Source organism: Diadema setosum, chromosome 17, assembly GCF_964275005.1.
Source record: "Diadema setosum chromosome 17, eeDiaSeto1, whole genome shotgun sequence".
Lineage (NCBI taxonomy): Eukaryota > Metazoa > Echinodermata > Echinoidea > Diadematoida > Diadematidae > Diadema > Diadema setosum.
In genome coordinates this window covers 4140679-4155209 of record NC_092701.1, presented here as the reverse complement: position 1 = coordinate 4155209, position 14531 = coordinate 4140679, and the positions used below count along the sequence as shown (strand labels likewise).

The 14531-nt window shown below is 39.4% G+C and overlaps 1 protein-coding gene across 1 annotated transcript; it reads left to right on the top strand.

Annotated features, from left to right (window-relative positions):
- Nucleotides 1-6211: 6211 nt before the first annotated feature.
- Nucleotides 6212-13518, top strand: LOC140241105 (TNF receptor-associated factor 3-like). Its single transcript, XM_072320873.1, has 6 exons — nucleotides 6212-6219; nucleotides 6981-7145; nucleotides 8719-8782; nucleotides 9707-9805; nucleotides 10621-10797; nucleotides 12052-13518. Exons 1-6 carry the CDS (start codon nucleotides 6212-6214, stop codon nucleotides 13258-13260), a joined length of 1722 nt encoding a protein of 573 aa, XP_072176974.1. The 3' UTR covers nucleotides 13261-13518.
- The last annotated feature ends 1013 nt before the right edge of the window (nucleotides 13519-14531 follow it).

Sequence of the window (14531 nt, the reverse complement as noted above, 5' to 3'; positions counted from 1 at the left end):
TATACCGTATACAATTATGGTTTATAAAGAACAATTGTGTATCTCCTTAAATTTTAGGCCTTATTGCAAACATTTTATATGGTAGGATGTTTTTTGATACAACTGACCTACACATAGCATCAAATTTAGATGTAATTATAGATCTATCTTGCACATTTATAAATCACTGCTCCCAAAGGTAAACAGGACCTTTAAGTGGAGCCTCACAGAGATGACAGATTGATGAATTGTATTCTGTAATCTTGAAATGCTCATCATACCAATGTGAAGTACAAGTGTACTATGGATAATGTGTGTTGATGTACATGATATCGTTGAAATGCACTTTTCACTTCTACTTCACTTCAAGTGTGAGGTGGCTTTTATTATCTGACACTAAAGTTCATAAACAAACACTACTTTTAATCATAGTGGTAGAGGTTTTCGTTTATCAAAAGGAGACCTTAAATTTGACATTTTACAGAATTTCAAGTTTTTATATTTTCATAGAAATGCTCAGCAAATGCACAAATCTGTACCAGATACTTACAAACATCAAATGACTGCTCTGCATTAAACCTTCAAGCGTAGCACTGAATTTCTTGGGAAGGAAAGGGTTATATTTGTAGACTCATTTATCAGAAATTTCAGAGGTTGTTAACAAATCCAAAAGGAAAGACAAGTTGCTGATATTACCACTTCACAGTAAAGGTTTGTTTATGAGATTTTACTTTATTCACATCAACTTGAGCATGACGAGGAATTGTACAGGACTTTCAATGGTGTTCAAGACTGTAGTAGAGTTTTTGCTAGCTTGCAAAACCTGAGTGGGTTTAAAGGTAGGGGATACCTTTTACAGACCTCCCAAAATGCAGCAAAACATTAAATATGAACCTCAGGGGACTTGTTTAGGCCACTGCTGAGAAATTTGGAAGTCAACAGTTATCTACAATTTGAATAATGCACAAAACTCAACTACTCAGTAGTTCTGTGTGTCAGCCACACTTAAGCCTTTTTGTTGCAGTCTTCTGTATTTTTTATCTATGAACACAAATCTAAAAGTATAAGAGCTGATGTAATAACATATAGAGTGTGTGGCAAGAATGTTTCTAAGTTTTGATGAACTTTCTTCACAAAATATACATGATGGACACACATGCAGTGCATGGGTCTGCAAAGCTAGCCTAGTAATGTACTGGAATATACGGTGAGCCCCGAAAAAAATTCAATTCAAAATCTAACGGTCAACATAAATGTACTAAATGTTACCTTCCACTTTCAATACTTTATGGGAGTTTCTAAAATGATACTCTCTTCAACATACCACTGCATTTATACAACTCTTCATTTAAGGCATGCAAATGGGATTCCCTACCTTTAATTGTTTTCCGGGAGAAGAGCACAGCTGAGGACTGTACTCAAAGTCATACTGAACAAAGCCTGACAAATATGGAAAATCTTCCAAAACTAATATCCGACTTCGATTTTACCTGCCCCATGCAATTGGCAAGCAGGTTCAGTACTTCTACATAGAGGGAAATATAAACTGTCAGTGCTTAGATTTATTACATCTTACTATGAACCTTTTACTCTAGGCAACTAAACGAAATGTGTTACTGACCTGTTCAGAAGATGTTTTGTGCTAATTACTGGGTGAGTCATGTCAATGAACACACGAATTACCCTTCTTTATATCACAAGTCAGTTGTAATTGATTGATTCATGGTGCATGTTTGTGGTCTGAATGATTAGCTGACGGGAGAGCATACTCTAGCTTCACCTTCATTACATCCAGCAGTAAAATACTTGAAGCCATTCACAAATTAAATGTTTACATTTGTACTTGATGAGTTTGCACTGCAGCTGTCTATGGAAAATTACAGTGAAATATCAGTTGGCAGGGAATATTGCCGTGTGAGCAATCTATATTTGATCAGACACATTCTTTCAGAAGGCGATACAAACAGGACCCTTCTTTTTTCTTTTCTTTTTTTGTAAGGATGAGAGGGTGGGGGAAGGGGGGAAGGGGCAGGCTGAAAGGAAGGATATCATACACGGTTGAACTACCGGTTCAGATACAGCCACAGGGTATTTGTTTCCTGCCTACAACTTCAATGTCTACTGTAGTTCACTGTCTGCTGTCAAATTCCAGGAAGGCATTCTCCATGTTTCTGAGCTGTTCTATTAATATTGACTGTACATCATGTACATGTAGTCCCTTTGGAATAAGCATTCCAGCACACCTGTTTTACAAGTTGCACTGTAAAGTTTTTACCATTGGGAGCAGTGATAAAAAAAAATAAAACAATTGAGTTATGATATTTCATGAATAAATGTGTTGGTCAGTTGTATCACAAAACCTCCTACAGATGTACCATACTGTACGAGCTGAAATTTTCGCGTACAGATGTCTTCGCGAATTGCTACTTGGAGGACATTTGCGCGTGTTGTTAATTTCGCGGTTGCAACGGTCTAACTGAACGTAACTATTTGCGCATTGTTATTTTCGCGGTTCAAAGGCGATTCGTGAAATTCGCGAAAATAAAACCACCGCGAAAATTTCAGCTCGTACAGTATTAAAAAAATTGCAATCCTAAAATACAAGGAGATATCATTACTTTTCACACTAAATCATAATTGTTATGGTTTCGTCTAAAAAAACAATTTTATTATAACAATTGTTCACATTTTGTTTACTTAACAATTGTTAACATTGATTAAAGTGATTAACATTTTAACAGCTTGGTTGTTTATATCGCTAACTCACATTTTAGAAGTATTGAAGCACTAAAGCTGGGTTTTTGTTTCATCTGCAAATGATAAGTAGTGCCTTTAATTATCCAGTATCTGCATGCAATGTAATTAGAATTCAGATGTGATGAGTACACTGTATTTTACATATTCACATCTTTCCAGCCATTTGTACATACAGTTGTACATGCATTTATGTATCCTTTTGGCTCTCGTAATCGTATCAATCAACCCACACATACAATATATCATTTGATAGTTTGAATGTCATGCAGGGTTTTTGCAAGTTTCTCATTGTTTGAGACTGTTTGATCCTGGCATGACCCAGGGAGGTGGGAATTCACCTTGCATGACATCAAAAAGTCCCTGCTAGAGATTTCACCCCCCCCCCCTGCTATAAATCAATAGCTTCAAACAGCATTGGGGGGGGGGGGGTGATGTAGCCATGATTCATCTTGATATCTGTGCTCCAGTTCAATATTATGTACACTGTAGGGCAGGGCCAGTGCTTTCCTGTTTATTTTTCCTTTTCTTGCTTTGTGGTATTGTACTTACACAAGGGGGGGGGGGGAACTTGAGGAAAACAGTGAATAAATTACGGCTTGTAATTTGGGTGCACATTGTGTCAGGCAAGGTGGAAAGATGCTGCAGCTGCATGTAGTTGCCGTGCATTGTATTAAAGGTCCGATTTACCTTTTAGGAGCAGTGATTAAGACAGAGACTCCAACCCCAAGCACCTTCTGATCTGGAGATTCTCCCGCCTGAAACCCCTAGCAAACGGGAGACTCCAAGTTGATGTGTGCGAGGCGCGAAGTTCCTAGGGTTCTAGATGCTCTCTGGTGCTATAAGGCTTATTTCTTTCAACATACAATAGAAATAAGTAAGAAATCCTTTCCAACGGGAGACACAGAGCCAGGGTGGGAGAAATTAAATCTCAAGCGGGAGGTCGGGAGATTTTGCAAAAATGGGTTTTCGGCGGGAGATCTCCCGTCGAAAACGGGAGAGCTGGACTCTCTGTTATTCTCCTTACAGCCACGGTCACACTGACATCAAGAAAATGGAAGAGGAAACCTAGATCAATAATAGTTCGTTATGGTCGGGTCTGCTTTTGTTTTTATTCTCTCTGTGTAAGAATATTAGTCTCCTTTTGAATGTATGTATGTATGTATGTATGTATGTATGTATGTGTGCGTGTGTGTGTATGTTCGTATGTTTGCGTGTATGCCGTGTGTATGTAAGTATTGCGTGTGGCAGCATGTGTGTATTATGTGTATGTGTATGTGTGTGGATAGGGTGCGTGTACATGTGCATTGTGTGTATTTATTTTGTGCATGCGGATGTGTGGATGTACAGGTGTGTGTGAGTGTGCGTGTGCGGCGGGAGTTGGAGTCTCTATTAAGAAATTTTCCAAACATCACATTTGATGCATACAGTATGTGTAGGTCTGTCGTATTATAAAACATATCCTTCCATATGAAATTTTCACAATAAAGCCTAAAATATAAGGAGATATCAGTATTTTTCTTTAATATACCATAATTAATAACTCTTTACTCTGGGCTTCAATTGCAATCAAACTTCGAGGGAAGAGGGGTCATACAAAGTTTCACATTTTACCATATGAAGGTCACCTCAAGGTCAAAGCTCACTGGCCAGGGTCAATGAACTTTAGGGCCCAAATGGCGCATAATTCTATTATGAGCCGCATTTACTTTAACATCGCGATTTTTAAAATTGCGATATTTTGGTTCCACCATTTACACTTGCGCAAAAGCATGAGCTTCACGAAACATCGCGATTTTTTGGTCGGTAGTGCGCATGCGTAATTTACCTCTTTTCAATACGGTAGCTGAGTGGGAGCACGCGCTATTCTGTTCGTTTTCACTGCAGTGCAGTATATTTTGATCACATATAGCTGGTTGGAATGTTGAGCCAGGGCTTTTTATCAGTACAATGCACACATAAATTTGTGCTTCTCGAGACTGTTATACTTAGGTAAAACTATATACATGCTATGTAGCTTGCTATATTAGATCACACGGACGTAGTAGGTGTGTAAAACTTCATCTACAGCAGCATTCAGGAGGATCATAAAATTTCGCCAATATGACAAAAGTGAGAAGTAGGACTTGGAAGTTAGGACTGGTATTTTATCAGGCGACAGCAAGAACTCACACTTGTTACGTACTCCTGTACTACAAAGGTAGTATTCCACAAACGGCGTATATCGAGAGCAGTACGGGCTCTCTCACAATCTGAATCAACGCATTTCTGGGAGAACATTTTTTGTTAAGTCGTCTGGGGGTGATGATACGTGGTTGGAAAATTTCAGGTTTGCTAGCTACTACAAAGTTTGTAGTAGTAGTTTTCACGTACTAGTTTCATCAGGGAGAGGGAGGTGAGAGACTACGAGCCCATCGAGGATCGGCCGTTTAGACCTGTACACAGCTGTCTATACCGTGTACTAGTACTCTGGCCAGTGACCGACGCACTCTCTACACGTTCCAAAGAGGGATCGGGAGCGCGCATAATCTCCCGGTGCAATCCGAGACCGCGCATAATCTCCCGGTGCAATCGGAGACCGAAAGTCATGTGATGAAAAATTGCGATATTTCTGCAGCTTGGGTTTACACTCGCTAACTTCGCCTCAAACTTCGCGATGTTTCAAAAAATCACACTCTGGCTGGCGATTTTTCTGGCAATGTTTCGAGGGCGTTTGGGTGTATTTGCTTAGCAGCTTACACCCAAATGTCGCGATTTTAGAAAAATCGTGATTTTTCCAAGCAAAGTGTGTAAATGGGCCTATGGGTCATAACTTTTGATCCATAACTCCATTTGTGACCAAACTTGGATGGTACAGGCCTGCCAATGCGGCAGTATTATTTCTGAGTTGGGTTCTGACTGATGTGAGATGATATGAGGCAAACAGTGAATAAATATATATAGGGCATGTAATTTGGGTGTACATTATGTGTGCATCACTTGCAGCTGGAACTGTTTTCAAAGTGAGCTCACCATTGCTCTCAAATCACACATCAACAAAGGATAAGCACATTTTTATCAAAGCCAATAGGCTCTCACCCCTCAGGAATGATGAAACCAAGACAGCAATCAAATTTTCGTGGTCTCTCTGGAGGGAAGTGTTGTGATTGTGATTGTTAAGGCTGTAGTGAGGACAAACAACCATGTTTGTACTATAGAGCATGTTTCTACAGGGGACACCTCGCATCACCTCGTACCACCTCGCATTACCTCATCTCACCTCGCATCACCTCGTACCACCTCGCATCACCTCGCATTACCCCGAATTTTGTCCCTCGCATCACCTCGTATTTTACGACTACCCAAACTGTTTCTACTCGAGTGATACAATTGTACATTGTAGACACACGGTGATACGCAGTGATGCATGGAGGTGCGAGAGAACTTGCTAGGAACAGGAAGTTGCATATTTTACAGATGTGGTTGCAGGTCGTGCGTTATGGGAAGGTAAATAACAATCAAGATGGCACAAACTAGATTGGGACTCAAAATGTGTATTTTTGCTCTTGTACCGGTACTGCTCTCACTGCCAGTCAGCGAGCCAGGAGTCAAGTTCAACCTGCTGCTTTGAGAAGGAGTGGCCGAATGTTTTGGGAGATGCAACGACTCAAATTAGAAGAAGCATGTGTTCTGTTTACAACGCGCATTCGGCCGGCATTCCGCTTTGTATTGTCCTTTGAAATACTTCCGTCATCTGCCACAACTTGAAAATTAAAAATTGCTGCAGATCCAATGTCCAGTCGATATTCTCTAAAATAATATCCTCCACCAATCCAGGGGTTTTGTTCGTTGAATAACAATGTTTGTGTTAAATTTCTTTTAAAAATCATATCAAAATGTGACTTTGAAAATGATTTTTGTTTCAAAAAGTGTATACCTTTGAGGGAGGGAGTGAATGAGTGCCTTGCAATACTGTAAAATGAGGAATGTTCGCATGCATTTTAATTTTGCAAATTTCCCAGTGCCAACATTCGTGAAATTAAAATCCATGCAAAGTTCTTGCCTATACAATATGAATTGGATGTCAATGGCAATTCAAGAAAGTTTCATGCTGCGAAAAAGGCTGTCGGCTCCAATTCGCTAAATTTTCATGCCGGGAATATATGTATCATGTTTTACAGTAAGTAAGTCATCTGCCATTACTGTCACACAGTTATACGCAAGGGCTCATTAACTTGAAAGTTGTGTTTTGTTTTTTATTCTCACAGTTCAGGCTTTGTTGCTGTTGACCTTGATCTTGAGATGGATTCCAACAGAAAAACTTCTGCCCAAGACGTCACCTGTCCACTGTGTAGACTCCCACACAGAGAACCTTTTTCTGGTGACTGCAAGCACGCATGCTGTAAAAGCTGCTGGGCCGTTTACTTGACAAAGTGAGTGTTATGTCTGTTTGTGATATGCTGCCTTTCATTTTTTTTTTTTGATCTATTATTTTTATGCCTCTGCCATGAAGTGTTGCAGCAGGTGTTATGTTTTCTGGTTGTCTGTCTAGCCATCTGTAATCAATTCGTGTGGACCATGGAATTGTTTGTTTATCCAATTGAAACCTTGGCTTTGATAAAGGGATGGTAGGGACCTATAGTTTTGGTTGAGATAGAGGATTCATATTCTCACTTTCTGCAAGTTAATCAGAAATTGCTTATGAAATATCAGAGAGAAAAAAAGAGGTATTCAAATGTTCATTTGATGATCGTTAATGATCGCCCCCGACACTGTACAGGCATACTAACCTGGAAATATTAAACTGCACATTACTTGAATATGAGACCATTCTGAAGCAAATGATTTTCACACAACAATAGATATGTTATGTATTCTGAAATGAATCCCACAAGGATTGGACAATTCATCCCCCAGAATTCCCACTGATTCCCACTGATCAGTTACTAGCCATCCCCTTTAAATGCAAATTACAGTGGGTTCCTTTGATCGCAGATATCTCCATTTGGCAAATATGGACTTAACTGTTTTTGCACGGACCTAATACACATGGACATTCATCATATCGTTAATTAATTCATGCATCCGTACATCTCAAAAGCGCCACAAAGACATTTTTAGCATGCTTCACTGCTTTGATCCCATAATCGTCACCGCCAGCAAGCACGGAGAAGAACAGAACAGAGATTCGAGAAATCTAAAACTATATGCACAGAAGAAAATAACTCACAAAAATCAAGTAAAGTGAATGTGCAGTTGTGGTTATGTTAGGAAATCATACCTCAAACAATTTCGCTTGGGAGAAGCAGGCATTTTTTAAAAGAAAGCTAACATTTTGGCAGAATGATTGTCATTTGTGATCTCAATATTTCACTTTTCTCCAGCTTATTCCAGAGCAAAAAGGGACGGTAATGGCAGAGAACAGATATATCTTGCCATTAGGCAAGGTCTTACGCGTGTGCGAAAATGTGTGAATCAGCAATTATCCATCTTTTGACACAAAATTTGTAATGATCTCAGGTTTGCTGCTCCTCATCATCTGTATTTATTCAAAGACATTTCCGTCTGAAAAAAGGCACATCTGCGAAACAAGACTGAAATGAGGGAAACGATTCTTTTGTTAGTGACGATACATGATTACACAATTGTTATTGTCAAGACACCTGAATATACTCATTAAGATGCACATAATCAGGTGTCGGTGACGATCATTACATCAAAGAAAGACTGCCGTGAATAGTCCATGTTATATTAAGTCCATGGTTTTTGCGACAAACTCTTCATATATTGGATTATATTCATTCTTTTCATTATCATAAACCTGGGAAGGATGTATGGTTTAACATGACTTTGACTTTTAATGAATAAATGGTGATTTATTAGTAAAAATAAATATTTAAATTTGTTTAAATGTAACGTTTACTAGCCGCCGAATTGCCCACATATATATTAACAGCTGAAGTAGTATCTTACGTGTCTTTATGATGTTTTTTTTTTTTTTTACAGAAACTTGCCAGCATTGGAACAGGTGAAATGCCCAACATGTGGTACTGCTGTCAAGCTGAGAGAGGTACACTATAGGCCCGTTCACAAACAACGAAAATTAAAATTTCAATCGCGATCCAAATTTCGATTTTTTGTTCGACCGTTCATTCACAGGGAAAAATCGCACTTCGCAGCAAGGAAAGAACGATCAGTGGCCAAACTGCGCATGCGCGAATCTTGCATGACCGAAGACTGACCCCGCAGTCCCAATAGAGTTTCGCACGCGCTACGAACGATGGGACTAAAAATACCGATTTCCGAATCTCGATCGCGCTCACACACACGACGCTTGGCAAAATAATCGCGATTATTCTGAAAAATCGCACTAATAGTGCGAGTTGGATCGCGATAAGGATCGCGGTAATTAGTGAGATTTTTCTGTCCACACTGGAAAAAATTTCGAAATTTTGATCGCGATAAGAAAATTGATTTTTAAATCGCACTTTTTCCCTTGTGTGTGAACGGGCCTATTGTTGAATCTTTTATGTCTACCCATACAAATACCATGGGTACATGCTTACATTTCTTTACATTGTATTGTGTTGTACATAATCATTGTTTGTGTTTCTCTTTGTTTTAACGAGAGTAGTAGATGTGCAAACATTGATTAATTAGACAAGCAAATGCCTGGAAATCCTTTTTGGTGAACAACAATTTTGATATAGCATAGTAAAGTCTGATTCAATAAAAACAGGAACAGACATGCTGGAACCGATGAGAAAACACGTTTTCATGACCCATATTTGCCTACATTGTACATCCCATACTTTGTGCAAATGTTGCTACCACAGTTCTATACATTAATCCATAGCAGAAATAACTTTCGTGATGACATCATTTAACAATGCAGTGTACGGAGCTTTTTAAAGCCTGTGGAATGTTCAGAAAATATTTGTACCATATCATGCTTATTATCATTTGATTTTTCTATTTTCCATTTCTCTCAAAGCTTAAACCTGACCAAACTGCACAACGACGCCTACAGAAATTCAAGAACGCCCGATGTAAAAACTGCTCCTGGAGAGGATCCTATAGTGATTATATTGAGGTATAAAAGATTTGGAAAGATACCTCAATTTCATACATCCTTTCATCATTTCATCCACAGGTAGATGCTGCACCAGTTGCCAGGAAAACCACAAAATCAGGAAATTTGGCTGTAAAACAAGCAAGTTCTACTCTTGAAGAAATCTTTACAGGCATAATTTACCATTTGCAGATGAAACAAAAACCCAGCATCAGTGCTAATAGTTCTAAAATGTGAGTTAGGGATAAAAAGACTCCACTGTAAAAATTTTAATCGGTAAAATCGATGTAAAGTATTGTTAAATATACAAAATGTGAACAATAGTTATAATAAAAATGTTTCCAGACTAAACCGTCTACAGTTACGGTTTATTGAGAAAAATACAGATATGTTCTTATATTTTAGGCTTTATGGGGAAAATTTTGTATGATAGGATGTTTTGTGGTACAACAGACCTACACAAATGCATTAAATGTCATATCTTGAAAAAATTTTAAATCACTGTTCCCAAAGGTAAACAGGACCTTTAATGTGAAAGTTGGCAGACTATCAAAGTTTTATGTCTGCAAGTGTTGATGATGTATGTAGTAAGTGCTCCCTTGACCCACTCCAAACCCACTTTGCTGCGTGCCCAAAGCAGTGGGCATGAATTGTTGGACAGGCAGTATGAGTAGCCCCTAATACCTATTGACAGTATGGGGCCTTTTTCTGATTACCAATTTGGCAAGATGGAGAAATTCGTCCTGTAATGTCATGGCCTGAAATGCTGGGGTAATACTACTGGTAGGGCTGTCAAAAATGCTTAAACACCACATTATGTTTGGCTCTTCTTTCAGAACCATGAACGAGTGTGTGGAAAAGTTGTCCGCATCCAGTGCAAGGTGTTTGGCTGTGGCAAGTGGCTGCCCAAGAACAGAGCCCTGGAGCTGCACCGGGCAGACGACTGGTGTCCCATGATCCTTCTAATGAAGACTCGCCTCACGCAGGCTGAGATCCTTCACCTCAGCATGAGGGTGAGTATACCTGTTCAGCATTTATAAATCTTCCAGAATCATGACCTGTTTTAATAATCCAGTTCAATTTAGTTTTGTAATTTCACTGCACAGCTGATGCTGAAGTTGCAATAAAAAACATACAGGTATAGTAAATATACCTGACTTATTAGAGGCGAGGGGAATATTGCAGCAAAGTCTGGTGTAAGGTACATGAATCCAGGTGGAAATCTGAAGAGCATAAAAATGAATCACACAGTTGATATTGTGCATCACAACACAACGGATGTGTGGTATTTTGATAAAGTCATTTGGTCTACATGAAACACACTTGCAAAACAATACTACACGGAGGGATGCTATCACAAAAATGGATTCAGAGATTAGCTTTTTGTGCAATATTTTTCTTTCATATCTTTTTAAGTGTTAAAAAAAAGGGAAACAAAATGCATCACCAGGTATAAGATTGTTGAAGTATTGAATACAGGCACTTGGATTCTGTGCATCATGGCTTTCATTGTAAAATGATATTAGGGAGCTTTAGATTTTGGCGACGGTGATGTTCAGAGGGAAAAAACATGTTCTGAGCGTGCGCAGTAGCGCGCGTAAAGTCAATCTATTTTTAGCTTGCGTCGCCCGAGTTTTTCACTACGCGTACTGGGCTATTTTCACGTCCGCACAGTTTGTGACGTAGAGAGCTTCTTCATGCACTGATCATATGGGGGCGCGATTTTATTTTTTATACGTTGCGTCCCAGCGTAATCTAAAGCTACTTCTCCACACGACGCAGGGAGAGGAGAACGTCCAGCGCAAGCGTCGGCTCAAACGTCCGCGCGTCAAAATCTAAAGCTCCCTAATTATGCTATTGCATGTGCAGAGACATTTGCTTTTAAAGTGAAAATTGAAAAACAAAGTTATTTTCTCAATAGGGTTTAGGCACCAAAACAAGCACTATTACTTGCTTGTCATTGTGGTTTCACCTACATCATAATATCAGGAATGGGGAAGATATCTAAAGTTTTACAGATTAAATTCTGGAGGTAGTTGGTGTAATTTTCATAGTTGATGAGAAGGATGACCATAAGGGAGTATCAGTGACCAGTACCAGGTGTGCAATAGTCATGTTCAGCAGTCTACATGCAGAGAAAAAGATGTAATTGTCAAACTGGCATAAAACTTTCTACATCACACAGATGATAATATTTAAAGCACTTATCAGTACTTATCAGAAGATCTACAGAGCTTACATTTTCTTCAAATTATTCAAATCCACAGGAGACTTGGGAATGGACATGTGGACTGGTTCTCCGCAGCGAGAAAGCTGAGGTTAGGTTGTACGTTGAAAGGTTAGTTTTGGTATTTAGTGTCTTGGACCCCGCAATGCCAACTGCTCTAGAAAATGACGAGTATGGGGCTACTGCTCAGATCACGGAAGACATGTGTGATCGAGATGTGTCAGCTTCAAGAGCTGGATCTCGTTGGACAGACAATTTTTCTCAGAAAAAACTGTCAGATGAAGATATCAGTGGTAACAATGCCCATAGGAATGAACCTGATGACCACCGTTGGATTAGTCTTAACCACGAGAACAGTATGGTTGGGTCAGCAGCACTGAATGGTACCTACACAGACATCAGCCCAACTACTGAGGCTTTGAGGATTCCATTCCACCGACGGACATCAGGACATGGACAAGATAATGACACACATTTAGATTTGCTGACTTTGAAACAGGAAGTGTCCAAGTTGACCCAAGAAGTAGACAATTGCAACAAATGTTATGATGACTTGCAAGAGCTTCCCAGAGCGGTTGCTGCTATACATGATCAAAACAATGTTGTAGAGGGAGTTATGGCTGCCCTGCAGCACCCCAATGATTTGGGATCTCAAGAAAAGCATGAAAAATTGTCTAAAGGAATTGACAAAATGAAACAGGAGATAGATTCACTTATTCAGTCCATGCAGAAGCTGGAAAGGAAGATGTTAGAGTTGGAATGCTCTTACAGTGGAGTCTTTCTGTGGAAGATTGACAACTACAGCCAGAGGAAGAGAGAGGCCGCTACAACCAACAAGAAATCCATTTACTCCCCACCCTTCTTCACCAACCAGTATGGCTACAAGCTGTGTGGTCGAGTGTTCTTGATGGGAGATGGTGTTGGCAAGGGAACCCACATTTCTCTCTTTCTAACCATCATGCGAGGACCGCACGATGCAGTTTTGCCATGGCCTTTCAATCAGAAGATCATCTTCCAGCTGGTGAACCAGGCTGACCCCATCAACAAAAGCATTGTTGAATCGTTTCGGCCAGACCCAACAAGCTCCTCGTTCAAGCGACCGACCTCTGACAGAAACATTGGAGCTGGATGTCCTCTCTTTGCAAAGATACAACTGGTAGAAGATCTCAATCAAGGCTATCTGAAGGATGATACCCTCTACTTGAAGATTATTTCTCAGACATCTGACGTACTACCAGAACTCAAGTAACTTCCCTTATACATCATAGATGATGTATAATGATAGGGTGCTGCATAAGCACTTGCCTGATGCCCTGAGCAAGTGAAAATCAAAGTCAGGCAAGTGCTTTGGAACAGTAAGAAAAAATGTTTGCCCGAATCAGCCCAGCAAAAAGTTTTGAAGCCACCTTTTTTCACTACTAGCACTCCCTCTTCAAACCATAAAGTTAATTATACAGAAGCCCAAGATGACTGATTAGTGATCAATGCAAAGCACTTTTATGTCATATCAGCAACATTCCAACATTTTTTTTTTGTGTGTGAAGAAGCCCCAATAAGATGTGATACCAACTCTCAAACAAACCAAATTTATTACTCCAGTAAGTGAATCAACATATTTTGTTATGCAAAATGTCTTTAATCGAGCCCTTGACTTGCAGTGATTTTCTATACACTTTATTTCATTTAGTGATATTTGGAACTTTCTTTTCCGGCAAGTACAAACTTCATGTTTGGGCAAGTGTTGTGCAACAATAAAAGATCTTGCTTACCTGACTGGGTTATGTAGCACCCTGCTTAGGCAGAGGGTCATGAGATAGACTTGTTAATACTTACTAGTAGGTAGAGTTACCATGTAGAAGACTTGAGTTATTAATACCGAGTTTACCCGTTGGATTACCGTTTATCCCATGTAGGCTGCAATCCTGAATTTAGCTAGATCTTGAGCCACTTTTGAAAAAACAAAAACAAAAACAAAAACAAAAAATGAAAAAAGCCCAAAACCAAAAAAAAAAACAAAAAACAACAACAACAAAACAAAACAAAAACAACATTGTTGCTCCATTTATACTGCTGTAAGTTTGCTTGAGAATGTTCTGTAATTTCTGTAATTATTTGCTGTTCAGATCAGTCTGGTATGGTTGGAAATTTACATTCCATGTGGACATTGGTACGCTGTACATACATGTAATAATATGGTACAGTGTAGTGCACTTTGCTATTTACAGTGTGATGAAAATGTCTACTTCTGTGTCAATGAATAGCCTTTCTTGTAACTATCTGTAGTGTTATAGCATCCTTGTATAAAGCCTGGAATGGCCTGAAGTGTCTGAGTGAAGAGATTGTATGCTCACTACCTGTGGAGGCAGACTTTTTCAGTCATGCTTATGATGCAATATGAAGGGAGTTCATGCGTCATATGTTAATGTCCAAGTTGCTGATCCAGTCCAGGGCAGCATGCTATCACTTTGGTTTGGTAAGTTCTGTAAGCCCTCCTGGAAACTTCTGAAGATACACGCGTAG

Bases quoted from the DNA above. Each gene is read 5' to 3' on its own strand.
- LOC140241105 (XM_072320873.1), top strand. The intron at 7,146-8,718 runs GTGAGTGTTATG...TTTTTTTTACAG, and splicing joins TGGGCCGTTTACTTGACAAA to AAACTTGCCAGCATTGGAAC. The intron at 9,806-10,620 runs GTATAAAAGATT...CTCTTCTTTCAG, and splicing joins CCTATAGTGATTATATTGAG to AACCATGAACGAGTGTGTGG.